General features: G+C 40.2%; 1 protein-coding gene across 4 annotated transcripts in view; it reads left to right on the forward strand.

Annotated features, from left to right (window-relative positions):
* ntrk2a (neurotrophic tyrosine kinase, receptor, type 2a) overlaps window positions 1–27,851 on the forward strand; it is a 70,562-nt gene that overhangs the window by 32,199 nt on the left and 10,512 nt on the right. For 2 of the 4 annotated variants that reach the window (XM_035640754.2, XM_035640755.2), the window contains exons 14-18: window positions 12,423–12,611; window positions 19,868–19,998; window positions 24,018–24,190; window positions 24,380–24,535; window positions 25,267–25,357. In XM_035640754.2, the coding sequence (XP_035496647.2) occupies window positions 12,423–12,611; window positions 19,868–19,998; window positions 24,018–24,190; window positions 24,380–24,535; window positions 25,267–25,357 (740 nt within the window). The remainder of the gene's footprint in view (window positions 1–12,422; window positions 12,612–19,867; window positions 19,999–24,017; window positions 24,191–24,379; window positions 24,536–25,266; window positions 25,358–27,851) is intronic. The other 2 variants (XM_035640757.2, XM_047329257.1) reach the window with 1 other exon arrangement.

Genomic DNA, 27,851 nt, shown 5'->3' on the forward strand with positions numbered 1-27,851 from the left:
ATTGGATGAATTATTCAGATCAGAGAGGCAGAGATAGCCATTAACCTACATCTTCCCCAAATACACACATTCCTCCCACCTCTATCGAACAGTCTGTACAGACACACACACACACACTCACACACACACACACACACACACACACACACACACACACACTCACACACACACACACACACACACACACACACACACGCTGCAGCTGATTTTGTGTCTTACCGTTCAGGTTATGATAAAGAGCTCAACACAACATTTATTCATGCACACTACACAATGCTGACATTGTTAACAATGCAGTGTTTAGGGTTTTGTTTAAATACGGACCACCGTCCCTGCTTAGAGGCTGTATTACCCCCCATCATAAACCAAATACAAACACTTAACATTCAGCCACTGCACTGGCTCTCAGTGATGCTGCTGAGCTGAGAAAAAAAAGAGAAAACAGAGCACAAGGGTCTGAAGACGTATCGTGGCTCATCAAACAGAAGACTACTTTGTGCACTGGCCAATAAAATGTGACTTTGAAGAAAAATCTGCATTTTCCTCTTAGTGCACCCCGTGCCGCTGCAAGTCGCAGTCAGAGCAAGTAATAAAAGTGATCAGAGATATGGGAATGCATTTGAGAGAAAATGGCTTCACTTCCAATTCCCTCGCTCGTGCGTGCAACAAATGCATGAAAGGGATATCTGCGTGATGAGCTGGACATGTTTCTGAACCTCTTTATTACAGACTGTTAACACCAGAAGTGGCCGAGCACACCATCTGCTTGTTTTAGAGGCGCGGCTGTTTTCTTAAACTGCTGCATAAGCACTAAATTAGTTTTGCAGGTATTCACCACACCTGTGAAAACATCCCAGATATCCAACACCAAACAGATTTCTTATCCTCTCCCTACCCTGCCGGCAGCTCTGTAATAGTGAGAATTTGTGGCGCAATAAATCAAAGGATGCTGGTGAGGTTTTTTTGGGGGTGAGGAGATATTATTGCAGGGCAAGATGTTTAAGATGTTACATGTCTGTAACTTATTAGGAAACATACACCCTGTCAGTGTTCAATACAGACACACACTGACACACACGGGATCAGGAATTGAAACCCTGTTAAATGAATCATTGGTTGCCCTCCACCCATCCATCCTCTCTGAACGACAGATGCAGTCATGCATGCGCATCTGTCTATAATAACACACATGTGCACTCACAGAAACAGGAACATATATCATGTACAATGAATAACCTAAATAGTTTGGACTACATGGGCCTTTCTGTAAATATCTAAAATCTTAATCCAGTTTCTCCAAAGTGCCCATGTCATGTTGCAGAGCAACAGATATAAATGTAATGTTGAACATCTCAGTTACATTATAGACAGACAGGTGCTTATACTCACAAATTCATACGTAAATTAATAATTACATGCACATGTGAAGCACTTGAGTGCATCACATATGCATGGCATGTCCAAATATAGGTAGGCTTCTACTTCATGCTGTCCACACACACACAAACACACACTCACACACACACACACTCACACTCCCTCTGTCTCTGAGGTTGAGGTGAGGGCAGATGTAATTGATTTGGAGGATTTCAGGGTTAAAACACAGACACTTTCACTGGTTTGAGAGATAATAAAAAAAACAGTCACAGTTTAATAGAGAACCTACCTGGGCAGCAAAAAATAATAATAATGAAAAATAAAAAAAAGCACAAGCTTATGTTTTCAGATTGCTGATGTTTTTTTGATCACGTTATCTTAAGCGTGTGCACTTGAGGAGCCTCTGCATCCTTTAATAAGAAAAAGAGGGAGTGTGCATTCGAAAGTGGTAAACTGTACATTGTGTTTATATTTGACATCTACTCTTCGCTTAAAGGTGCATTTCTTCATGTTGGAGTTGTAGAAACTACTTCTGAATAGAATGGTGGTTTTTACCTGGTAAATGATTGTTTAGTGTAACACAATGAGGCGACGCTCTCTCACAAGCCTTTGCTGTGGGACCTAGGAGAATTTGGGAACTTTCAGCAAATGGGAACATTTGATTGGTTGAACTTTCACACTGAGTGTAGTATTGAGGGTTATTTCACATGTGTATACGTACGAAAAGAGAAAATGATGATTATTAGAGGAACAGTTCTTTATTACAATCCATTATGGGGCTTAGAAAAAAAAAGAATAAATAATCAATCTGCCAAAGTGATCAAAAAAACATTAGAGAGAAGAATGTTTGAAAAATTAGACAAAATGAATGAATAAAAACAAAAGGTGAATAAATTTAATTAAAACAACCCAGAGCAATTAACGATAAAAGTCCAAGTGAATGGAGGGGGACGATTGGGAGGTGCGCGTGTCTTTTGTGTGTCTGTGGTGTTACTGAGGGTGTGTTTGTTTACGGATCAGTATGTGCCTAGAGAGGAGACAGAGAGAATTATGAATATAGAACATATTTAGATATTTACATATCCACTGGTTCATGTATTTTGTTGGATAAAAGGAACTTTTAAAACTGACAATGGACTGAACATTCTTAGAGGTTTATAGGTTTATACCTGGGAAGATAAAAAAGGGTACAAATGACCTTTTCTGTCTCCACAACTGAAAAGACAAGTTTGATATTTAGTGAATTACACTTTTTGTTTTTTCTATATGGATAAAAAACAAACAAGATTTTAAAATGTTAGTTATTGAGCTTTACAGGTGCTGCTGGGTGGATCTTGTTATTGTTGGATGGAGCCAGCCTAGCTGTTTCCAGTCTTTGTGCTAAACTAAGCTAACTGAATGCTGTATTCCCCAAAATGTCAAATGAAGACAAATGTGAGATTGATCTATACTCATGTTTAATCATGAGTATTTCAAAAGAAATATTGGGTCCATATTTTAAGTTAACGTTGGTCCAGTATGTTCAACAATCTGATTGATGAATATTTCATCAACTTTAATTCTTAAAACTTTGTCTTTGTCTGACTTGAATAATCAGCATTCCTGCTTACAATTAAACAACATACAACACAGTACAGTTCAGAGGCAGTGAGTTGTTATCTCGTAAACCAATACAGCTTGTACCAGGATGCATGGGCTCATTTTAGGGTTGAACTGCTTTGATTAATTTTTGCACACATTTGTACATATTTTATGTTTGTTTGACCATTGTAAAATTGAAAACTCATGATTTTCTTGGGAATTATTGAGCTAAAAAGTTGAAAGAATGCTAACACTGGGACAGTACAGTATAATGTCATATCTTTATTTTATTTGTCCTTTTTATTTCCTATGTACATTCTGATACACAATATTGTTTTATAACTGAACTGCTACCAAGTGACCATTTTACTGTGACAGACATTATCGAACCTCATTTTTCATGTGTCTCCATCAACGATGGTTTGTCCCCTAACTGCAGCAAAGCCCCTAAAGCCTCATCCTGCATTCTACCAATACATTTATATAACTGCACAATGAGAGCTGTCATACCTCTCCACAGTCAGGATACAAACAACATGTCTGACCTTGTCAAAATTCATGTCATTGGCAGCACGAAGACAAAGCTAAACAAAAACAATTGGCTACATTAGTAGTCAGTAGTCTTGTTGTGATCCTCCTCCACAAACTTTGTATTATGACATTAAAGCTGCGTTCAAAAGCTAGTCTGTATAATTTGCCTGAAAGGCTCATTTGAAAAAGATATTTCCTTCTTCAGAAGAAACACAAGGTTGTTTTTTTTCTTTTCAATAAAAGAAATCCTTTATTGGTGTCCATCTTGTGTAAACTTGTCTTCTTCATCTGAGAGTGGAAGAGCTTCTAGGTGTGTGCGTGTGTGTGTGTGTGTGTGTGTGTGTGTGTGTGTGTGTGTGTGTGTGTGTGTGTGTGCAGTGTTCCTTTATTCATCAGTTACAAAAGTCTCAGTCAGAAACAATAAACAAAACTGAATAAATCTATGGGCACTCAGGTTTTGAAATCAATGCCACATCCGGATCCTCTTTTTACTCGTCTTTTCTGTGAATCATCCTTTTCCGTTGCCTCTTTCTTTGACTTGATCCATCTCAAGCAGCAATATCAAGGATTTTTTTTCTTTTCTACGGAAAAAATTGTACAAAATAAATCTCACTGTCTTGCAATTAGATAGTTGTTTGAGTAAAATATATGAGTATCATTAGCAAAATTTACTTAAAATTGTTAAAATGAGAAAATAAGGGTTGAAATGGTTTCCAGTTTCATTAATATTTTCTAATTTCATTTAATTATTATTATTGAAGAATTTGTCCATATTGAACAGATGCTCTGCAGCAAGAACACAACAACAACAACAACAATAATGCAGTCCTTTTCATCACGTTTATTTATTTCTCTGTCACTTCCCTCCTGCTTCTTCATTTTCACATCTCTGACCATCTCAGGGCTCTTTTTAGTACGAAGCGTTGGTCTTCCATTGTGTCATATGAGAAGGTGAATGTGGGTTGAATATTATAAATAGAAAAGATCAGACTGAGGGAGCTGCGTAGAAGAAAGAGAGAGAGGAAAAGAGGAGGACGTGGGGAAAAAAAACCAAGAGGATGACGAACGAAAGTGGTAGACACATGCACGGCGATGAGGAGAAGAGGAAATGTCTATTTTTACCAGTGGATGATACAGAGAAAGGGGAATATGATAGGCCTCTGGATTAGGACAAAGAGGAGGAGGGCTTTTGGCTTGGGGAGGCAGATTCATATTGACATTTATCTAACTGCAGTGTGGAGGAAATTCTACCCATCTACTGTATCCATCGCACTATTTGTCTGTACTTTCTTCTTTGTTAGTCCTTCTATGCGTCACATTATGTATTCTCTGCCACTATTTCAATCATTTTTCTTTAGATTGTGTTTGTCATTTTATTTTATTTTCTTTCTTTCGTGGCAAGGACCCATTTTGAACTCATAATTAACCATTTAATTAAACTATTTATTATTATAAGCTGCTATTTGCCCCTGGAATGACACATACATGATCTATACAGATTGGTCATTGAACAGAAAACAATTTTTCGAGTGCAAATTGTGACAGGCTCTGGTTTTAGCTTCTCCCATTGGAGTATTCCTTAACATTGACAACTGAACATCTTAGAATTTGGACTGTCTGCCCCACAAAATGCCCAACCTTGGACTCACCTTGGCTTCTTTTCATAATTTTTTGATGTGTCATGGACAAAGTCATGAATAGATTAATAAAAAAAACAATCTACAGTCATAATAACATATGATAAATACTGTCAATTTGTCCTCTTTGAAAACCCATGAAAACTTGGTTTTGGATCGTGAGTATTTCTCTGAAGATGATCAATCGTTATCTATATGTTGTGGCTGATACCAACAAATATCAATATTTCCAACCCAAAAATGTGAAATAACCACAACTGTTCCAACTGACAGAAAATTGTCAACAAAATCCAATACGAGGCTGACAGAGAACATGTTTTTCACTGTTTTCCACAAGATCCACAGGTTTCACATTTGCATTTTGTCTTCTTCCCTGCATTTTTTTCAGCCAACCACCTTCCTCTCAGCTGTCTCTCCTCTGTCTGTCTCTCCTTACTTCATCCCTCCATTCCTTTTCCTCCTGGATCAATAAATTACTTCCTGTGCTCAGCAGGTTGACAGCAGAGTTTAGAGACCATTGGGTTTATGTTACCAGTCATTTGTGAGCATGTGGTTGTGTGTGTGTTGGCACATATTGTGAAGGGTTTAAGGGGTCATGGAGGCCTTTGGGGTCAATAGAGGCAGAAGTCCTGTCCTTGCCTTGAGGCCTTAGTGACTGACTGCTTTAATACAGCATCCACAACAGACAGAACTAGAGGGTTTACCCGAGGAAACATCTTTCCTTTTCATATTTGTAATTAGTCATTTTTGATCACCAGGCAAATTTTCGTGTTGTAGTTCAAGTGTTTGTTCATCCATCGCCATGGGCATCATGGCTTCAGTTTGTCTAATATTCATCCAGAGAGCCTACGAGAGATCAGTGCCGTCACTCAAATCAATGTTTAAACTCAGCTCTCGTGTCGAGTCCTACCATAAAACTCCTTCTCCTCTCCAGGCCCCATACCCCAACACTGGTGTCACAGCAACAATAAAGAGCCAAAGAATGGACTGTCCAGTCATGGGCGTAGTCATAGCTGTGTAACACCTCGTTTGACTCACAGTCATTTGTGTGTCGTAGTTGTACCTTCTATAGCTCTATCATTGCCCCTTTCCCTCGCATTGATAGTAATATCTCTGAATTTCTGCAATATCCTTCAGTGGTGCATTTTGGCATCTTTGGTATTCATCTTGTAGCAACAAGATCGGTGTTTCAACACCAATTTTACGTCGTACAGCACTAAAGTTTCTATTGGCTCAACAACATTCAAACGGGGAGAGATTTTCCTCTGTTGTATAACCGCTGTATGATGGCGCAACACATCTGCTTAGTTTTACAAAGTGTCTCATTTCCAGCACCCAACATAAACCTCAAATGGAGCAGACCCTGTGGACTGGGGGATCATTAATTTAACAATGTCATTATTCGCGAGCTGTTTTCAGTTTGGAAGGCAGCATTGCCCATCCTTTGTTGACAGAAACAGCTGTTAAGTCACACACAGGGTCATTAATATCAGTACAAGAACCACATCAGGAATGATGATCAAAGTTTTACCCAGTGTCATAACTTGGTTAAATGGTGATTTACTTGAAGAAAGTGCTCATAGTGACGAGCCCATGTTTAATGCATTAACTCTGCATTACTAAAATAGAAACAACTTGGATCAAGTTTTCTTTTTTTTGGCAAGTATTCCTATCAGAACTAAGTTCAGAAGTTCACACAAAGAACAAAGGGAATTTGAGAGGATGACTCTATCCCAAGGCTCTATGATTTCAATTCATGAGTTTACGGTGACAAGAGGAAAATAGGGAGGTTCTTGGTAAGTTTTGAGATTAGTTTAGAAACATTCCATACAAAGGTAGTGTGTACATTGTCTGATCCTGTATTTTACAGCTAGCACCTGTACAGTAGGCACGTGTTGTGAGCATGTGCCTGTGTCATAAATAAAGTGATCAGATGATTCAAAACCACGTTTACAAGAATACATACAGATACATTAGTTAATGATAAATGTATTACCCAAAATGTTTGTTTTTAATATCGATCAGATTAAATATCCAGAGTGACTTTCGGTTTCTTCAACAGTCAAAACATAGACTTGCACACAATGGCAAACATTGATTGGCTGTGTTAATGTTCATCCTCCTGCCACTGAAAGCAAGGTAATGTAATTCATTGACTGTTGACCCAGGTTTTCTCAACAACCTTGTCTGACTCACCGCATGTAGACTGTGGGTATAAGACTGCCATTGGTCATAATGCAGCATTCTCCTCCCTTTTTTGACAAAGTTTTTGTTCGTGCAATAAGGTAGGCTGGGTTTTTTTGGTGAAAGGTTTTAAAGATCTAAAAGGAAAATGTTGGAATTAGTCATTTGAAAGACGGAAGCTGTGTCCCAATTCAGGGACCGCCTTCTTCGGAGGAGTAGGAGGGCGTGGTCAACACATAGACAGCGACGACCGAACCAAAATGACACTGTCTGATCTTCGGCAGATTTCCTAGTAGATGGATAAACTCGGATAGCACAAGAGTTCAATTACAACAGTTTGTGTGATTTTCAATGTTTGCAATGTGGATCACAGTAGTACAACATTATTCTGTTGATAACAGTGCAGTATTTGAGCTTCCCCCTTCCCACTCTGTGACATCAGAGTAAAATGGACGCGTAAATGGCTGAATGATAATGGGTGAAGACAGACCATTCTCAAGCACTGACGCAGCACTGTGGCGCTGGGTCTGGCTATGAGAGACAACTCCCCACCCGACTGTGAGGAGCTCTAGTCTCCATCAGTTTAAACATCAGCTGCATTAACTGTGTTGGGTAATGAGTCGTGACCTGACCCCACTTATACCTTCACCTCTCCTGTCCATCTCTCTCGTCCTCCCACCACCTCTCATCTCTGCAGCTCTTCATCCCCCTTTACCAAGATGCTCCCTGTGGGCCCTTCACACACACACACACACACACACACACACACACACTCCTGTTGCCCCTCGGCTTAACGGTATTTATAACGATCTGACCCTGGGACCTCTCTGTGTTAATGATCTTCAGCCCCTCCCAACACACACACACACACACACACACACACACACACACACTGACAGACAATAACCTGCCCACTAGTGTGCATCATGCATCTTTGTTACTCCAAGATAAAGTCAGAGTCAAAGAGAAAAGGTCTGGCAGTCCAAAACTAACAGCTTAATGTCTTGATCGCAACTGTTTTGTCTGTTAACATAATTCTCATTCTGTTTCTGGAAAGTATGATATGATGACATGTTGACATGGTTTTTCTATGGCAGCGAATATTTGTAATGCATGAAAAAAAGGCATGGTTGTGAGTTGTATGAGAAAAATTGCCAAGAGGTTTTGGTCCGTCCAAAGCAAACAGCTCCAAACATAACAGTCCTGTACTCTACATTAACAGAAAGATACAAAAAGATCACACACACAAACACACACACACTCTTTCAGGTTCTCTGTCTCTGTCAACCCCTGTCAGCAGCACTAGCGGCTGATCGGAGGCCAGGGACTCAGGAAATGAACAATGTCAGTGTTATAATTCAGCAGAACCAACCACATGAGGGGGGAATACATCCACTGTGTTTTGTGCGCATGGGAAATCAATCTTAGTTCATATTACAATGTTTGCAGTCTTTTGCTCACATCTTGAAGGGGTCAAGAGAGGGACTGTGCCTTTTGTTCACTTCCCGTTCGAGTGTGAGCGAGTTTGATAATGAAAATTGCATCCCTGTTTATGATGAGACCCGTGCTCGAACTTCTCTCTGTTATTTGTCTTACCGCAAACTGATACATGGTGGAAAGCGGATGAAGGACCAATACTGGGTAAAGGTTTAGGAACAATAGATCTTTTACACAACAGTCACTTTGTCTTTTACAGAAAAAGTAGAAAAAGCACAACACAATATTACTGTAACAATGGCTCTATTCAAATCAGGTGTCCCAGTAAGTCATGCCGGAGTAACAGTGAACCAGCTTACACAATACTAGGACCTTGAATCTGAAGTGGATAAATTAAATTCAGTCATCTGTGTTTTATTTATTACCCTACGTGGAAGAAGGGTATTGTTTTCACTCGTGTGTGTGTGCGCTTGGGAGGGTTTCTCCAGATGATTAACCTTTAGAACTGATTGGTCAAAGGTCAAGGTCAACAAAAATATGGTCTGAAACACACTTTCTAGGATATCGCCACAAATAATACGGCTAAAGCTTATTATGATCAGAAAATTACTCTTAAGTGACGTTATGAAGAAGTCAGAAAATGGCATCTTGTAAGTTCAAAAAACTCAAGCTCATATAGATCAGAAAATTATTCTGGATCACATTTTAGGAACGTGAAGTCAGAAAATTATGTTGTATAGTGTAATAATGCATTAACCTTTACAACTGATAACATTAGAGCCATGATTTACAGCGTATTTAGATAACCCTATGATTTGTCATCATGACGTCAACTTAAAATGGCATCATTTCAAAATAAAAAAGTTACGGTATGCATTTCCCCCTCCAATACTTTTCATTTATATATTCATTTTCTCTTTTCGTACCGTGATAAAAAAAGAAGGTCTATTGTGTGTTCCTCACAGACCTTGAAACAGAGCATCCCATCAGACTTGTTGAGAGGAAGTCAGTCAACTTTTAGATTTGGTTTAGTTGGCAAAACTCCTTCTCAACGAAGAGGAGTGCTGATTCTCGGTGGGATTGGTAATGAAGGCGCAGCACAGGGAGCCATTGGATTTAAAGTTTCAGGAACATCAAGTAGGAGAACTTTCAAATTGTGTGGAGGGTTTTAGAAAATATCTACACATTCTCAAGTCAGTGTTGAATCACTACTTAAATGTCGCTATGCGCAATGAAAGCATCTTTGGTCCCTGTAAATTTCCTTCCTGTTCAAACTGGCCACAAAGTAATTCAAATTTATGTGATGGGGGAAAAACAAACCCGCAATCAATCTTTGTCATAATCAACATCTGATGTTCAGTTGAAGATCATAAAAGACGAATCAATTATCTTACATTCTATGATTGTTTTAGTGTGAAACGACTAAAAACTATTTTTATTAAGAGTGAGAACCTGTGTGTACTTGCAAATGTAGCTGCTGTGAAGTGATGCAGTCTGCTGCCAGAAAAAGCTGATATTGTTTGCTTTGGCTCTGAACCCAAAGACACAGAAAATTAGCAGCGATGTCAAACTTGTGAACATGGAGTCAGCCTCATGGACTGTTTTCCCCGCCTTAATTAGAAAATAATAACACTTCTGTTGCCAAAACAAAACATTTTTCTGTAAATGGGTTGGGCTCAGAGTCTGACTCACGCCATTCCACCTCTCTTCTGTTTCCACTGTCTTGCCTAATGTTGTTTCTGTATTCTGGCTTTCCAAAAAGGACATTTTGATTAAAGCATTTTTCACCCAGAGATTCTTTTCCACCAGATATTAGCTGTCAAATCTATAATGTACAGTATGTAAAAGTATAATAAGCGAACATTGAATCTGGATTTCCTGGTCCTTTTTTTTTATTCCTGGATTCCTTGAGTTGGTCTCACTAGATATGCATACGATAAGCCCCTCAGTTACCCACCAGCTTTGTGGAAACACACTGTCGTTGCTGTCTTTTTTGACTTCATCATTGAATGCTGCAGAGCCCGAATTAAACGGATATCCCATCATTGAAACATCTGTTAAATACCTACTGCCGTCCACTGGGAATCTTATGGGCCGAGTTACTCATTTTTCCGCCGAGGTCAAATTCTATGTGAGCTGCTACCTGCACTCTGCATCAACGTAGTATTGTCATGGGTAACTTTGTCAGTTGAACTCAGTCCTATTTTAATTTCTCACTGTGTCGGTGCATGTTAAAACATGTGTGTGTGTGTGTTGGATGGTGCAATGGGACTAATGTGGTCAGGCCAAGGATGCATCTCCCTCTACCTCCTACCCAGTAAGGAGGTGGGGCGGGGTTTGTCCTGACATTACTTACTCATGTCAATGTTATCAGGAAACAGAGACAAAAAAAATGCATGAGGGAAACAAAAGGGGACAAAGAGGCAGCAAGAGTCACATAGACAGGCAGAGAGCACACAGGGATATTGACCTGGTCCATCAACATGACATTATGATTATTGGCAGGTAATAAAAGCTTCTCCATGCTTTGACCTTGTGTTCCATTTTAAATTATGGAGTTGCGTGTGTGTGTGTTTGTGTGTGTGTGAACCATCAGGCTCTTTTTGTTTACGGCAAGGTCGGGCGGGTATGATAGTGGGGGATTGGAGGTCGACCTCTTTGGTACAATGCGATATAATGAAAAGCCCAAACTAAAAGAATTACACGCCATTGTAACATCTGACAAAGTACCAACAGTACTGCCCACTAATAGGACTCTTATGAGCCTAGTTACTCATTTTCTACAAGCGGACATTTAAAAATTTGTCCTCATCCAAACAGAGGTCAATTCTATGAGAGCTGCTACCTGCACTCCGCATCAACATGGCACTGTCATGTAACTTTGTCAGTTGAACGCAGTCCTATTTTAATCTCTTACAGTATCTCCCTCCACCTCCTACCCAGTAAGAAGGTGGGGTGGGGTTTGTCCTGACATTACGTACACATGTCAATGTTATCAGGAGCTGCTGTCACCTGAATGCTCTGTTTGATGGAGGAACCTGTCTGGAATACTGAATATAGCCTTGCTATATTAGAGTACAAGGGGCTGCGTCGTTGTTTCAGGTACCAAGAGACAGTGAAATATTATCCTGGAAGTCCAGTTTGGGGTGGTGGATGTAAGGTTTCTGAGCAGTTAAATCACCCTTCAACGTGGAGTGTCTTTCTGGAGCGTGGACTTGAATTCCAAAGCACCATTTCTCCATTTCATATTCAGATTTTGTAATGCAATCTCTCTCAAATAGTCCCTGCAAATTGCTTTTACAAAATTTTAAAAAGGTGACTAACAGCAGTCACGTTACAAAGCAATCTACCAGGAATGTGCTCTGTTTATATACTGAAACAGGCCAGTCATTTCTTGTTACAGGAGATCCATTCTCCTTCTCTTAGAGGTCTAATGTGATCAATAATAACGGCTTACTTCCCCCACTTTATGGTCTCATCTCCTCAATCTCTGCTAATAACAACTTACCAACTTAATTAATTCTCTTGTGTCCTTATACTATTAACATGGCTGCTGGGCATGTGCGCTGAATTGTTTATCTAGCTCGCATGCTTCGACCTCTCTCAATCACCGTAAAGATAAGATTAACAAACTGAACTCCGCACTGCTCACCTCCCGCCTCTCTGCTCTCTTAGGACCGTCTTCAGTGATCAGCAACGACGATGACTCGGCCTCTCCTCTTCACCACGTCTCCAATGGCAGCAACACTCCTTCATCCTCTGAGATGGGCCCTGATGCAGTGATCATCGGCATGACCAAGATCCCAGTGATAGAAAACCCTCAGTACTTCAGGAGCACAAACAGCCTCCTCAAAACGGACACATGTAAGTAAAAATGAAAAATGAATAATCAACATGCGTGCTGTGCTGGAGAACCATTTATCAATCAGTTATGAGTTTCCATGGAGGTTACCATGGCAACATATTTCCTTTGCTGTCATGGAAATGACCTTGGAGCTGTCAATTCAACGGTTAAAATAGAAAGTCCATTTGTGTGTGTCTCTTGGTGTGTGTGTGTGTGTGTGTGTGTGTGTGTTTGCCCCAGCATATGTTAGGCGCAAATCCATTCCTAGATTGGAAACTTCCATGTGTGACTCATACGCAAATATTCTGTCAGCAACAAGAAAAAAGCAACAGAGGTAGAAGTCAAGGTGAACAGCTTTCTAACCGCACAACATATGTACATAACACACACACACACACACACACACACACACACACACACACACAGAGGACAATACAAAACAAAGAAAGTAGTCAATAGACACAGACAAAGAGAAATAGGAGAGAAACATGAGGGAAACAAAAGGGGACCGAGAGGCAGCAACAGTCAAATTGACAGGCAGAGAGCACACAGGGATATTGACCTGGTCCATCAACATGACATTATGATTATTGGCAAGTAATAAAAGATTCTCCAGGCTTTGACCTTGTGTTCCATTGTAAATTATGGATCAAATCATGTGTGTATGTGTGTGCACCATCAGGCTATTTTTGTTTTAGGCAAGGTAGAGGAGGTATGATAATGTAGGATTGGGAGCTGACCTCTATGGTCCAATGCGATATAACGAAAAGATAAACTGGGATTTACAGCCTAAAGACAAGAACGAAAGCACTGAAGATCAATGAAAGTCAATAATGTGCTACTGTGTATGTGTCTGCGTGTGTGTACAGCCATTACAACTATTACTCTGCATTATTCTTTGACTCAGCAGCATAAATACTGAAAGTATCTGACGGATTATTTGGCTCTCGGACCTGTATAATGGCTTTTGATGGAGACAGTTTTGGCAAAGTGACGCTAGGTTGCATGCCAGGAACTGAACTTTTTTTCAAAAGTGGCCTTGGCCAGCTTGTGGCCTGTAATATTGAATGCAGGAATCAGTAGTGGGTACACGTTTCTTCAAAAGATGGCACTGACCTTCTTGGCAGCAATGAAGCAACAATTACTCTGCAGAGATGATGGAAGCGCGTGTAATTATGGGAATTATTGCAAAGCTTGAGTTGGGCAGTGAACACCTCGTTAACAATAATATCATCAGAGGAGTAAGTACTGTTGGAAAGTGTCTCATATGCATGATTAAGGAGCTACATTGTGTTTATGTTTTCTTAATCCCTTGTTTGCATATACACAGGATGTTACAGAACATGATTAGGGTCTTAGATAGATTGAGATTACGTGTCGACACGGCCACCAGTTAGCAGGTCAAGTTTTGTTTCAATCTCTTTTTTGGAAAATTCCAGATCTTAAAATAAATAATTTCTTGCACAAGTAGTTTAAACTGGGTGATTGTCGCGGAGAAATATGCCTCATGCAAGAACCAGTCGTGCAAAAAAAATTGTCATTAAGTAGCTCATGCGAGTGATTAAAGAAAATCCTTCAAAAGAACTCTCACTTGGACACAAACAAAACTTCGCCAGTGGTTCCTACTTAGATTGGCAATTCATTTGGAGTTGAATATGATACAAAAACTGATTTGATCAAAAAAGATATACAACAATTTTCATGCAAAGGGGTTCTCTTTTTCTTTTGTATTACATTTTTGTGAACAAACCTTTAAATGCTGCGGAGCAGGCAGCCTTATATGGCAACTGCATTGATCACCCTAATGATCAAATCTCACAAGTATGCACCTTCTCGTGAACAGGTGGTATTCATCAGTCTGACAGGGGAGAGTTACGACATGAGAGGTTTGTGAATCCAACTTGGATCCACTCTTAGGAACAAACCTCACAGGGGAAAAAAAGGACAAGAATGTGTCAATGTTCTTGTTTCTATTTCCCAATCAGATTACACTGGCCAAAAAGCTACCAACGAATTCTTTAAATATCATGAAATGGTAAATGGACGTTTATATATGGGGCATTAATATATGACGAATATAACGACTGCTTAGAGCCATTTTTACCTTACAGTTCATATTCACCCATTCACACACACATTCATTCAGCACTTTTATATCTGGCAATGTCAGTGACATTTCGTCAGGGGTAATCTAGGTTTCACTGTCTTGCCTAAGGACTCTTCCACATGCAGACAGGATGAGTTGGTAATCGAACTATTAACCTCCTCATTAGAGGACAACCTGCTCTACCTCCTGACCCACAGCCGCGTCAAGTGTTTTATCTTATTTGCCAACACAAAGGACTCAATGTTCTCAGTCGGCCCGGAACTTTAGGAGAGATTTTTTGTATGTCTTTGTTACACCTTCCTCTTGCCTTTGTCAATAGTGTCTCTATTTACTTTCCACTGGTTATATCCCTATTTGTATCTAGGGAATGAGGATTAATATTGTTCTGGAAAATGTTCTTAAGTCAACATGTGCGTTCAGTATTTGAAAACACCCACTCACACTAGACATGCACACACACGGAAAAATTGGAGTTAGGCATCAATTGCATGAAGAGTTTGATGGGAAAATGATTTGAAGTCTCCGTTGGTTCTATTTTTCAAAGTATGCGTCAAACATGATTGTGTCTTTGACCGACGACATTGTTTGTTTCACGCGACCGAAGTAGTTTTGTGTCAGGATCCAGGGTTGCGGAAATATTTTGGGCTGAGATGATGAGAAAAGGAGGAAAAAGCGGCAGATGGCAATGGTAAGGCAAGGTAATAATTGTGTCCCGAGACATTCATTTCTTCAGTTCTTTTAAAGATGCTGTTAACGGAGGATAGGTGAGAGATGGCTCTACAGGGAGTTGTACTGAGGTCGGAGGATGTAGGAAAGGGACAGATGGAAATAGGCGGGATAGGAGGTGGTTGATGGAAAATATTATTCCTCTTAATGTTAATGTTGTAAGCGTTGTCATAAACAAGTGATGGAAAAAGACAGACAGAGCTACACACTGGGGAAAGAACATGTGCCTGGATGTTAATGTTCAGAGTGTCAACAAACCCAGAGAAATCGGCGTTGGTGTCAGATCTGTGAAGCCTACAAGGCCTCAAACTTGGATAAGGCAGCATCAAAATCCAATTAGTCCACAGAGAGGAGTCCACATACGTACAAGAAAAGAGGCCCTAGAAGAGAAGGCAGAGACACCACAAGCCCATTCCATAGCCGGAAACATGCAGCAAAAAACAAGAAAGCAGGGTAGAGAAGTAGGAGTGTGTTGGAAAGTAGAAAAAGGCAAAGCGGACATTTGGAAAATCAACTTTGTTTTATTCTGCTTAAAACCCAGTGACCCGACATGAACAGACCAAGCCCTAATCCCTTAGAGACAACATGGACAGAGATCCCATGAAAATCAAACAAAGAACAGAGACCAGTGCAGGTTGCTCTGGGTTCATCCAAAGGACCTGACACACAAAAAAAAATACCCAGCAGGACTCAGGCTGAGTACACGGACAGACCGTCTGTAGGAGCCGGCCAAGTCCAACAGAGGTCTACGATCCAGACCAGGCAAGGGTTCCAGCAAGGAGAAAGGGAGAGGCCCCCCTCTGTGAATTGGCCTGATGAAGGACATTGACGTGCCTGAGAGCCCTCACAGGCGCCGTGAGGGGGCAGCAGACTTTCCATCTCCTGTCCCTAAAAAGAGCTGGTAATACTCCGGTACAACCAGTGGGCAAGCCAGAAGTGCCCGAACTCCTTAATTATCCCCCGAAAAGAAAAGAAAGACAAAAAAACACCCAAAGGAGACAACATGGTGTGGCTGTCAATGGTGACGAGACACAAGACTATGTGCAGCTTCCAGCCAAAAGGCAAAGCCATCGATAAGAGTCCGGCCTCGTTTCAACGGTGGTTAAAGATCGTCCAGACAGACGGGATCGGGAGAGCTCATCCTCAGCAGCCCAGGGAGCAAGTACGGCAACGGTGTCAAGCTGCCAACTGTCCTCTCCGGCCGTCAGAGGTGGTTAACAAACCCAAATAAGAAACTGTGCCACCCGTCAGGAAACAGTGGATAACTGTAGTGCTTTGATTAGTATTCTTATAAACATGCCGGTAAGAGTGCTAGTAATAGGTTAGTAGGGAAGACTTTGGGAGGAAGTAGGCAGCTGGGCAAACCTCTTTCACCTCAGACACATTTTTACACAATCAGCGTCCTGTTCGAGTCACACAGGCTAATCTTTAATGTGAGGGCTGAGCACGACTCCTGCACCGGAGTGGCTGGGTAACAAGAGGATGTTGATTAAAAAGTGATAGGTTTAGCAGCTGGAGGGGAAAAGCAATAGGGAGAAAATAAATAGGGAGAAATAAATGATGGAACAGAGGGATGCTAAATATGGAAAGTGAGAGATAATGAGGCTGGATGGAGTGATGCTAAATGAGGGAAAATGAGCGAATATGATAAGGATGGAAAAAGGGATGCTAATTAAGAAAAACATCAGAGAATAAGAGTACAAAGTTTGGTAAATGGGGAATAATATTTCTGCAGATCTTAATTAAGGATACCGATTGAGGAGAAGACGGGTGATGTGTAGCAGTGCAGAAGGAGTGTAAAAATGACAGAGGCAGACGGCTGCAAACAGGATTCATGGGCAATATAACACAATCAAAATTAAAAATAACTTCATTTTGAAGGTTCTTGATTGCTATGAGCAGCAATTAATTATATGAATGCAACATGAGTTGCGATGACAAATCCACAAATCTAACATAAAAAAAAAATCCTTTTTCTTTTTTCCTTTGTCAAAGGAAAAAAATTAAAGCAACAGGGGGAGCATTGGTCTGCATACGTCAATTTATTTGCTGTCTGGGGGTGTTAAATAAGGAGAAGTATTGCGAGGCGTTTTTATGGGTGAACGCTTGTAAGAGAACCAGAATAAGAAATACAGTAGTGGTGAGGTAATTAGCCGGCTAAATGGTGGGTGGTTGTCTTGTGGGGATGTGGGTTTATTGTGTGCTGCTTCTGCGCGGGGAATTGTGTATGTTCTGTGCCTCTGTTGTTTTTCCTACTGAAGACTAAATTTCACGAGCAAAAGATAATAAATCTAAATACAGACTTTGTGCCACATTTAGCCCATTTACACCAGGCATGAAAAATAATTTTGCTTGGGTGATGGGATTGCAATTGGATAGTGCATGACCACTGGAGAGTGCACGTGTAAATGAACTCAAGACACATTGAGGACCGAATGTGATACGGTCGACCAAATCCGTCCTGGAGGTGGTCATGGACGGGTTGTGACGCATCACACATACAAGTGGATGTAAAAATGTGATCGCTCCCAACTGTTCCAAACCAGTGATGAAGCAGGAAGCAGCCTTTATCCAGTAAACACATGCAGCAGTCCACTCCTCAGTCCTTAACCGTGGATGTTATTCAAGACACTTGTGGATGGAGTGAAGAACCTTCATGTCTCGATACAGTCTGGATACGATGTGCAGACGCTGCTTTCAACTTGTCTCCTAGACATATGTTAAAATGAATTTACAACAACAATACCAACATAATGTTACCTGAATTCATGTTTTTATCAACATATTGAGCATCATAATGAGCATAATCAGTGAAGTTGCCAAATCTTAAAATGTTCATATACTGAAAACATTCTGCAAATAGTTTAGTGACAACGTATTGGGGTTTTTCAGCTACAAATTCTGCCTCCGTAAACTAAAGCTCGGTGTCATTCCAGCGCTTTGGGAAATTTTTTTGTCTGGCTTATCAAGGACTCTTGATCTCCCAAATCAAAGGCTTTATAAGCTCAACATCACATAAATATAGCTTTAGCATTTCCCCGACCGTATTTGAAAAACAACTTCGTAATATGTTGTCATAATTCCCAGGAGAGGGAGAATGGACATACTGTGCAAGTTGAAAGCCTACAGGGGTGAGCCTCACATGCAGACACAGACACATTGCATGGTGGGTGTGTTCTCCCCCCACCACAATCACTGAAAATGAGTTGCTTTTGAATATTGAATAAAAATCATTGGGGTGTCTCCCCCTTCTCTCCTTCCCTCCCTCCCTCTCTCTCTCTCTTTCTCTCCGTCTGTACATTATTGGGTTTTGGTGGACCTCACTAGCTTACAGTGTAGATCGATGCAGCTTCTGAGAGTCTAGCTGGGCTTTAATGTGATATTCTGAGTGGACAGCTTTTCTTCAAATGCACCTCTTAATCACATAACAGATAAATCTCAGATCTTGTTGTCCTCCCTCTCTCTTTCTCTCTCTCTCACTCTGTGTTGTGTGTGTGTGTGTGTGTGTGTGAAGTCAATGTATAGTGTTTCCTTGCATGCAGGCAGTAACACATCTGGCTCACAGTCAAAAGGACACAGGATTTAGCCTGGTTGTAGTGAGGGCACTATGTGCTGTTAATCATGCTAGAATAAAACCTTTTATCGTCAACATGGTGAGATGCCAAATTTTCTAAAAATCAGCTGGCACAGAGCCGCGAGTTACTTAGCAACAGAGAACAGGTTTGTCAACTCTGATCCAACTGTGGGTGAGCGAGAGGCAGTGAGAGATTATGTGCATGAAACATAAAGAGGAACATGTTTTAAGAATTGAAAATTACAGTAAAACCATGATCAAATTAGGATATACATTACTATATAAATGATAAAAAGGTATGTACCAGGAAAGGGTATCCTCAGAAAAACACAATTAAATACTTATATTCCCTATGCCAATGTAACTGCAATAAATACATGATAATACAAAAATGGGGGGACATCTTAAGAAATCATAAAATTGCATACTCTATAACATTGTCTTCCTTTCAAGACTAAGCTGCTGCACACTGCAGCTATGTTTTTGTTAAAAAAAATCTACACCAACACTCTTTAATTGTGCATTTTAGAGGTAAGGAGAAATAATGCTGTTAGTTCAGCATTGTAGCAGCTCGTAACAGATACGCTGGGGTTCAAAACAAACAAACCTTTGTCAAATGTACAGGTATTAAGGCTTTTATTGAAAATATAGTTGATACTCTCTAATGTTTAATGAGGAACCTAGCAGTTGTTATTATATTAACAAGGTTGTTAACATTTTGTTTTGTTAAATCATTATGATTATATACTAATATTTTGTTAATTTTTATATTTTGCTACTTGACATCATGAGACAAAATCAGAAATTTCAGAAAACCTTTAGAGTTATGACCTGAAGTGTTTCTTGTTTTTGTGCTCCTTGTTCAACAGTCGTCCAACATATTAAGAGACACAACATTGTGCTGAAGAGAGAGCTGGGAGAAGGAGCCTTCGGAAAAGTCTTTTTGGCCGAGTGTTACAACCTCTCGCCTGACCAGGAGAAGATACTGGTGGCTGTCAAGGTAATCTGATTTCACCTTGTATTATTTATCTTATATTAAAACACTCATCAAATTTCATTGGATCGCAGTGGATTAAATCTGGGTATGATTAAGACATTGAGTTGTCATTCATCTATACCTTTTTATTTTATGTACGTGTGTTATGTATGTGTGTTTTTTTTACAGAAAAGAGAGAATCTCTGCTCTCGTGTGTTTGTCTAAATTGTTGCCTTATTGTCCTCAAAACATGAGATTACTGTTTGATTGACTGTGGCGATTGTGGGGAAAAAAAACATTCATACCTTATACAACTCATCAGTTAACGTTAGCTTTTTATATATATATATATATAAATCAAAGACCACACGAAGAAGGACAGATTGTCTTTGTTACAAAAAATAATATATCATCCAGTCTGCAGTACAAAGAATGATTTCCAATTCAATGTACGAGGAGTCGAGTTTCAATATGAGATATTTTGAAAATCCCTTCTCCTTCAGGATGATCGGCGGCACCAAAATGAAACAGATTATGATCTTATAAAGGTCGAAGTTATTGCCTTCTCTACAGTATTTTGCAATCAGATCTGGTTCCCAAAATACATCTGAAATATTGAATATTGCAACGGATCTTTTGTTCCTGAAAATGTATACGTGGCCTTTTTAGATTAAATCCGTCTCATGGTGTCTGTGTCGCCGTCGCCTCCCCTCCATTTCCTCTGCCATTGTTAGAAAGTCGCCCCCTTTTAAGAGCTCGTCTGTAAGCGAACGGTGGAATTACACTCAGACCACTGACTTCCGGGGTGGAATTGAACGGTTTTCCAGGGAGCATCTTCTCCCATCACATCCATCCATCCATCTCTCCATCAAGCATGCTTTCTCTGCTGGTCTGCGGTGAAACAGGATCTGATTGGTGAAGAACTTCTCATTAACAATACATGACCAGTGAGAGACCCCCCCCCCTTTCCTCCTATACCCCCACACACTTCCTGTGTCTTCCACTCCTCACCTCTAACTCCGTCTCTCACCTGGCTCCTTCTCTCTCCTCTGTCCTCATCCTCATCCTGACACCTTTCTCCTCTCAAATCCTCCGTCCTTCTTTTCTCTTTCCGACTCGTCCTGTTTCCTTTTCCAGCTTAGCTCTAAACCGCTTGCTGGCCCAGGGAGGTTTGGTTCCAGCTTAGCTTCAGCCCCGTCTCTGTAAAAAATATGCACCTGAAAATCCTGCGGAGCAGAGTTGTAGAACAGGAGAGTGAATGTTGCTGACTGCATGTCAAACCAGGAAAAATGTTATATAATCAGCACATAACCTATACCAAAACTACCATAGGCACTGCTGTACAGTGACGTGATGTAGATGAATCATTTAATCATTAGTGTCACGTCGTTGATTTAAGTCTCTCAGTTTATCTTCTTTTTTTCAATTAGCTAATGTACAACCTGCTTACTGAGTGAACTATACACTCTTCCTGCTCTTTTCGTCCTCGTCTTATTGTCAAATGGCCTGACTCACCATTTCCTTGCCGTGGTGTTTTTCTCCCCCTTGTTGCCGCATCAAAGAAGCAGACATTTGATGAAGGCTGGTGGACAAAGACTTTCTGAAGGACTTTTTAGGATCTGTTCACCAAAATACAAAACAAATTTAAAAGGACTATTTCTTTTGGGTTTGAAAGTGGTTCGCATGATAACAAAACTGAGACACCGTTTCCGGAGGATGTTTTTTTCTTGTCGCTGACGCTGCAATTATAGTAATTTGAATCTTCCGTTTGTGTTTTTTTCCAACCTGGCAGTACATTGTTCCTTGTGTACCTGCTGGACTTATGTTACACTCTGTCATGCGTGCTGCATTGCAGAAACATGTTCTCCCTTCTACACCGCATTACAATAACCTACACTCACTAATAGAGCTTAATGGTCCTGTGTTTAGAGTCGGCTATCAATCAACCAGTCATCCATAATACAGAAACAAGTTTTACTATTATACACTGAGCTGCCATCGATCACAGCCACACTTTTACACGTGCAGATACACGTCGAAATATGCATATGCACACTCGGGTCTATACACACTTGCATGCTATCAATCATAAACACTTTCCATTTTCAATAACGTTGCCCTGCACGCATGTAAATGTGAATCACTACCATCCCAAGGTGGAGGCTGTTGATTGCTTTTATTTGTCCAGGGAGCTGAATGTGCGCCGACCTCACTAACAGTTTAAAATATGGCTTTTGGCCTGGGATTGAATGCAGCACTGACTTCAGAGACTTAGAGCATGGCAGCTCATACATATAGAGGTTTCTGGCTCAAAGGAAAGTCTCTGTTGTAACAGAAAAACATTCATATGTTTTGAACAACACAGCGATTAATATTTATTCATTTAGCTGGCTGAGCTCAGTGGTGCAGTGCACGTCTTTCCCAAACAAGGACTTTTTTTGTTTGTTGTTATTGTTGTTTTTTAATCGTATGTTACATTCCACACGTTCTTTAACCAGGAGCACACTGAGCCAAATGTGGATAATGAAAACCCCCATGACATGTTTTAGTGCCACTTTAAATATGTCCACACATCCATACACAAGTAGTAAGTTGTTAAGTTAAAGAATTGCTTCATTAACAGTTGATAAAACATTCACTAATGCTTTATACAAGTTCTAAACTGTTATAAGACCAAAGTCTGGGTTGCCAAGTTGGGCCTGATGTTTAAACTACTCAAGTATAAACCTTGATTTGTCTTTCTACTTTTTATGAAAAAAATGAGCAGCAAAAAAAGACCCATCAAAACATTGTTGGCTTCTAGCGGACAAGTATTTATTTATTATTTTATTAATAATAAAATGACCAACATTAATAATTGTATTGTGATGAAATACAGGGGATAGCCAACTTGTGGTTGTTTTAGTGGTCATCAATCAATCACAATGTCTAAACCCTTTATAAATGTGGTACAACTGCTTTTTATTATCATTATCAGACAAACACTATGGAGCAGGTTGGTCTTAGTGAAGATGGAAGGTCTCACAAAGACGGGCTTTCTCTTCTGGAGAGCATCAGCAGAAAGTCAACCCAGATTTCCCATACAGACCCGATATCACTTTTCAAACTGAGATGCAGCGTAGTCTTTACGGTATCTATTCTGTAATAATCCACCGTCATTATCGAGCAGTATCCGGTTACACCCTGTAATGTACAGTACATGATCAAGCCTCCGTTTTATGATATGTGATTGGCTGAAAAAAAAAAGCGGAGTGGAGCCACAGCCGGTCTCATTTTCTGGCATCTCAGCCGTTCTGGATGAAAGGTCGCGGGTCATTTCCTTCTCCGGGAGCTTCCTTGGTGACTTCTCCTTGTCCTGTAGACTGATGTTTGTAATAGGAGCTTCTAGCTACACTCTTAGTAAATACTCACATGCACAAGTAGAAAGTGAACATATATCCATGTCATACACTGTAGGAAGACAATCAATTATTCATGTATAGGAAAACTGGAATAATCTGTATTTTTCTTTTTTAGATGTGAAATGAATACAGACCCCATATCACTTTCTTTTCCTGCAACTATCTCTCTTCCTTTCACACACACACTCTTTTTTCCATCTTTGCCACAGATGCTTGTCTTACACAACCTGCTTGACAGATTTCCAGATTCATGGAAGGGAGATGAAGATTAGTTTCAGAGGGAAACGGGGAATATAATGAATGTAGTGTTGTACAACAGTGTTGTACTTTGTAATGGCTTACATTAATATAAAATGTCTCAATTTTTCCTGCTCTGTCATTGAATCAGTCTTTGCTCAGCGCCAGTAATTTCACAATGTTTGTGTCGCTGTAATTCACTTTTACAAGGCAAGTGGACATCAGGCAAATAAGTTGGAGCAGACTGTGTCCACTGTGAAAATGACTTATTGGCAATAGTGTACATGGTGTAATTTGTGAATTTCTCATTTTTTGGCTTATTACAACTTTTGTTGTTGTGTGTGTGTGTGTGTGTGTGTGTGTGTGTGTGTGTGTGTGTGTGTGTGTTTGCGTTTGTGTGTGCAGACACTTAAAGAGGCCAGTGAAAATGCCAGGAAGGATTTCCACCGTGAGGCCGAGCTGCTGACCAACCTTCAACATGAACACATTGTCACGTTTTATGGAGTCTGCGTGGAGAGCGACCCTCTCATCATGGTGTTTGAGTACATGAAACATGGAGACCTCAACAAATTCCTTAGGCATGGCTCTTCTCTTCATTACGTAAACATGCCACCCAAATGGCAGCAGTAATACCAACAATTTAACATTTCTCTAAAAACACTGGTGATCAACAGATTTGGTCAATTATACCTTAGATTTTTCTCTGTTTACATATTTGAAAAAATCTGACTGCTAGCACCTTACCAGCTTACTACTTTGGCTCACAGGGCTCACGGCCCGGATGCAGTTCTGATGGCAGAGGGCCAGACCACCAGACCCGTGGAGCTGACCCAGTCTCAGATGCTGCACATCGCCCAGCAGATAGCATCTGGCATGGTCTACCTGGCATCACAGCACTTTGTGCATCGCGACCTGGCCACCAGGTTTGTCATGTACTCTCTGACCACACTCAGTGTCTATTTGTAAGGCCTTAAAGAACACATCATTATACAATGGCATACATTCAGACCCTTCCACATGCAACGAAAATGAAATAATGAAATTATTATTGTGACAAAATTCAGTCAGTTGGACCTAATTTGTAAATTCAACAGAACAGTCTTGATATGTCTTGATACATTCAAGTATTTCTGAACATCTATAAACATGAAGAGGGGAAACAATTTAAGCTTCAAGAAATTTGAAGTAGTAATTTTTCCAAACTGATAATCTGTAATCTTTTTTAATATGTTTTGGTTTGTTTGTCATTCACTCATTGTAGGAATCAGTCAGTGACATGCCAACCACAGATATTGGCTGCTTGAATAGAATATATACTCTATAGTTTTCTCTGCTCTCTATTTGGCTACTGTTTTTTGTGCCAACTCTTTCAGCTGAATTTTTTGGGGCTTAGATTCATGGTATATTTCCAGAATATGAGAGACATGCTACGACCTAGAAATAACCAAATAAAAGTGCCGTTTCCTCACAGAACTCAGTTGCATCAAGTTTGCCCATTGGCAACAGTGTAGTGTATTTTAGGCTATAATCTAAACTTGTATAGGGGGTGATGAATACACTAGAGATTTAACAACCCGAGTAACTCAAAAACATCTTTACCGAAACACACCACAACATGTCTTACACAGCTGTTTCTGTTCCGTCTCTCCAACAGGAACTGCCTGGTGGGGGAGAACCTGCTGGTAAAGATTGGAGACTTTGGCATGTCCAGAGACGTCTACAGCACTGACTACTACAGGGTAGGTGTATGTGTCGATACATTTTCTGGCCCCTCTTTTAGCTTCCCTCCTCCCTGCTGCATGGGTCCCACTCTGCCCCCCCCCCCCCCCCCCCCCCCCCCCCTGCATGGGCATGACTGATGGAATCCGGCAGAGTTACATTAAGACGCCTGCTGTGATGGGTCAATTAGACCAAGTACAGTGCAGCGAAATTGAACATACGCCTGGCTGTGTATGTAGCTCAGTGTATGTAACTGTAATACTACAGATTTCCCCTCTACTTGACTTCATACAGCTACTGTATGAAGTCAAGGAAAAGGAGAATCTGTTTCGTGCTTTTCTAGAGTGAGTAAAATAAGAGCTGTTTATTATCGCAGCATTTTCTCCCACAGTGGGCCAATACACAATCAGTAGATTGAATTAATACATTTATTTCTACAGCCTAATTTATTCACAGTTGTTTTGTTCAGCAGGTGTTCATTTTAAATTTAGAAGTCTGCTGTTCACCAGAGACCAGGCTAATGAGACAGCTGCATGACAAGACCAGACACATTTTAATACGCTTGTCTCAAAAATGTGGTGGTCCTCGAACAACCAATCAGACACATTGTGATGCCGTTGAAATATTCATATATTAATATTATATAAAATATTAAACATTTACCTAAAAAATACATTTAATCAGATTTTTTTTAAGCACAAAGTCTCTATAAACTGTAAATGAACTGTATACATAGGAAAATGTAATTTTTTTTCCGGCAGTACTCGATAGAGCGATATAACAAAAACGGCACCATAAAAAACCCAGTCTTTCAGAGAGCTCCACGAACCCTCAAGAGTTCAACAACTCCAGATCTCTGTGGATCATGACAGAAATACATTCCCAAAATCTACTGTATGTTATTTGAAAAGTAAAACCCCCAAAAATCTAAAATATTATACATTCAAACTAAAATAGGAATGTTCCTACAAACTGCACACAGTCTGGTTTGTTCTAAAATGTTCAGAGTTCATTAAAGATACACACACACACACACACACACACACACACGCAAAAAGGAAAGAGAAAGAAACGTGGCTGCATTTCTAAAATGAAGTGTGTGTGTGTGTGTGTGCGTGTGTTTGTGTGTGTGTGTGTGTGTGTGTTTGTGTGTGTGTGCGCGCACGCACAGACATTTCTCAGCTCTGCTGTGAGTGTCAAGATAACACAGGAGTACAAGAGACAGCTAAGAGTGTCTGTTTTTTTCTCTTCTGCACAGTAATCTGTCACCTTTTCCAAAGGCCAAAATCAAATAAATCGTATTGATTGATTGATGGTGACTGTCCATTTTTCCTGCCCTTTAGGGCATAAAGTCAGTAGTAGTGGCTGGCTACAAGGAGATGTAGTGAAAAGAAAAGGAAAAATTGGAGTATGCGTCAAACATGATTGTGTCTTTGACAGATGACATTGTCCTCACCAACATTTTGTGGGTTCTTTCTTGGTGTCCCATTCTTCCAACAAGTATCGAGGAAATCTGTTCATTAGGTTTTTGAGTATTCTTGCTGTAAAACAAACAGTCAAACAAACGGGCAGGGGCGAAAACATAACCTCCTTGGTGGAGGTGATAACATGCAAAAAGATTAACAGTAAGCCATTCAATGAATGTATAATTCAGCCATGGCAATGATTGGTGCATTTTGTGTCTTGTATATAAGCTTGTCTTCATATGTTGCCACATAAAAATAAAACGTTTGTAGTTAAATTAATACCAAAAAAATATTTCTAGTTTGAAGGTAAAACAGCTAATTATAACCTGCATACAGGCTTCTCTATCTTTTCATATGCCAAATTGTACATACACAATTACTAATATGCATATGTACAATAGCGGCATTCCAATATTTGAAAACTCCAGGCATATTGATTTCTTTTATAGATGTTCCTATTTGCTGTTAGTGTACTGTCAGTCATGTTTAGCCACTGCCAACTGTTCATGACTTTAAGCTATGCCATAATGTTTAAAAGGTAAAAAAAAAAAAAAAGAAGTAATATTCACATGGCCCCAATCAATCTCTGTTTTATACATCTTCTGAAAAGTTGGCATGAAATTAAATGTGTAAAAAATTAAGGTCTCTCCTCTGTGGCTTTCTTTTGTACTACCGCTGTGTGACGACACACAGCGATCTCCCTCCTCCTCCTCCTCCTCCTCCTCCTCCTTCCTTTCACCTCTCCTCAACAAAGCAAAGCGACGAGGCTGTAGTCATAGAAACGGGCACAGGCAGTGGCATGAGCCCCTGAGTTGTATCCAACGTTTCTCAGGAAGAAAAGTAATCAGACAACTTCTGTTTAGTATTCTGAAGCGGTATGAGAGGAAGAGAGGGGGAGGAGGAGAGAGATGGAAGTGTGGGTGACGGAGGCAGGAAGGCAGCAAAGATGAAGGGAGAGAAAGAGCAAGATGTCCGGAGCAGCAGGAAAAGAGAGAGACGGGGGGGAAAGGAGTGGGAGGCCATGGAGGGAGAAAACAAGACACAAGTAAATATA

Source organism: Scophthalmus maximus, chromosome 19 (genome assembly GCF_022379125.1).
Source record: "Scophthalmus maximus strain ysfricsl-2021 chromosome 19, ASM2237912v1, whole genome shotgun sequence".
NCBI lineage: Eukaryota > Metazoa > Chordata > Actinopteri > Pleuronectiformes > Scophthalmidae > Scophthalmus > Scophthalmus maximus.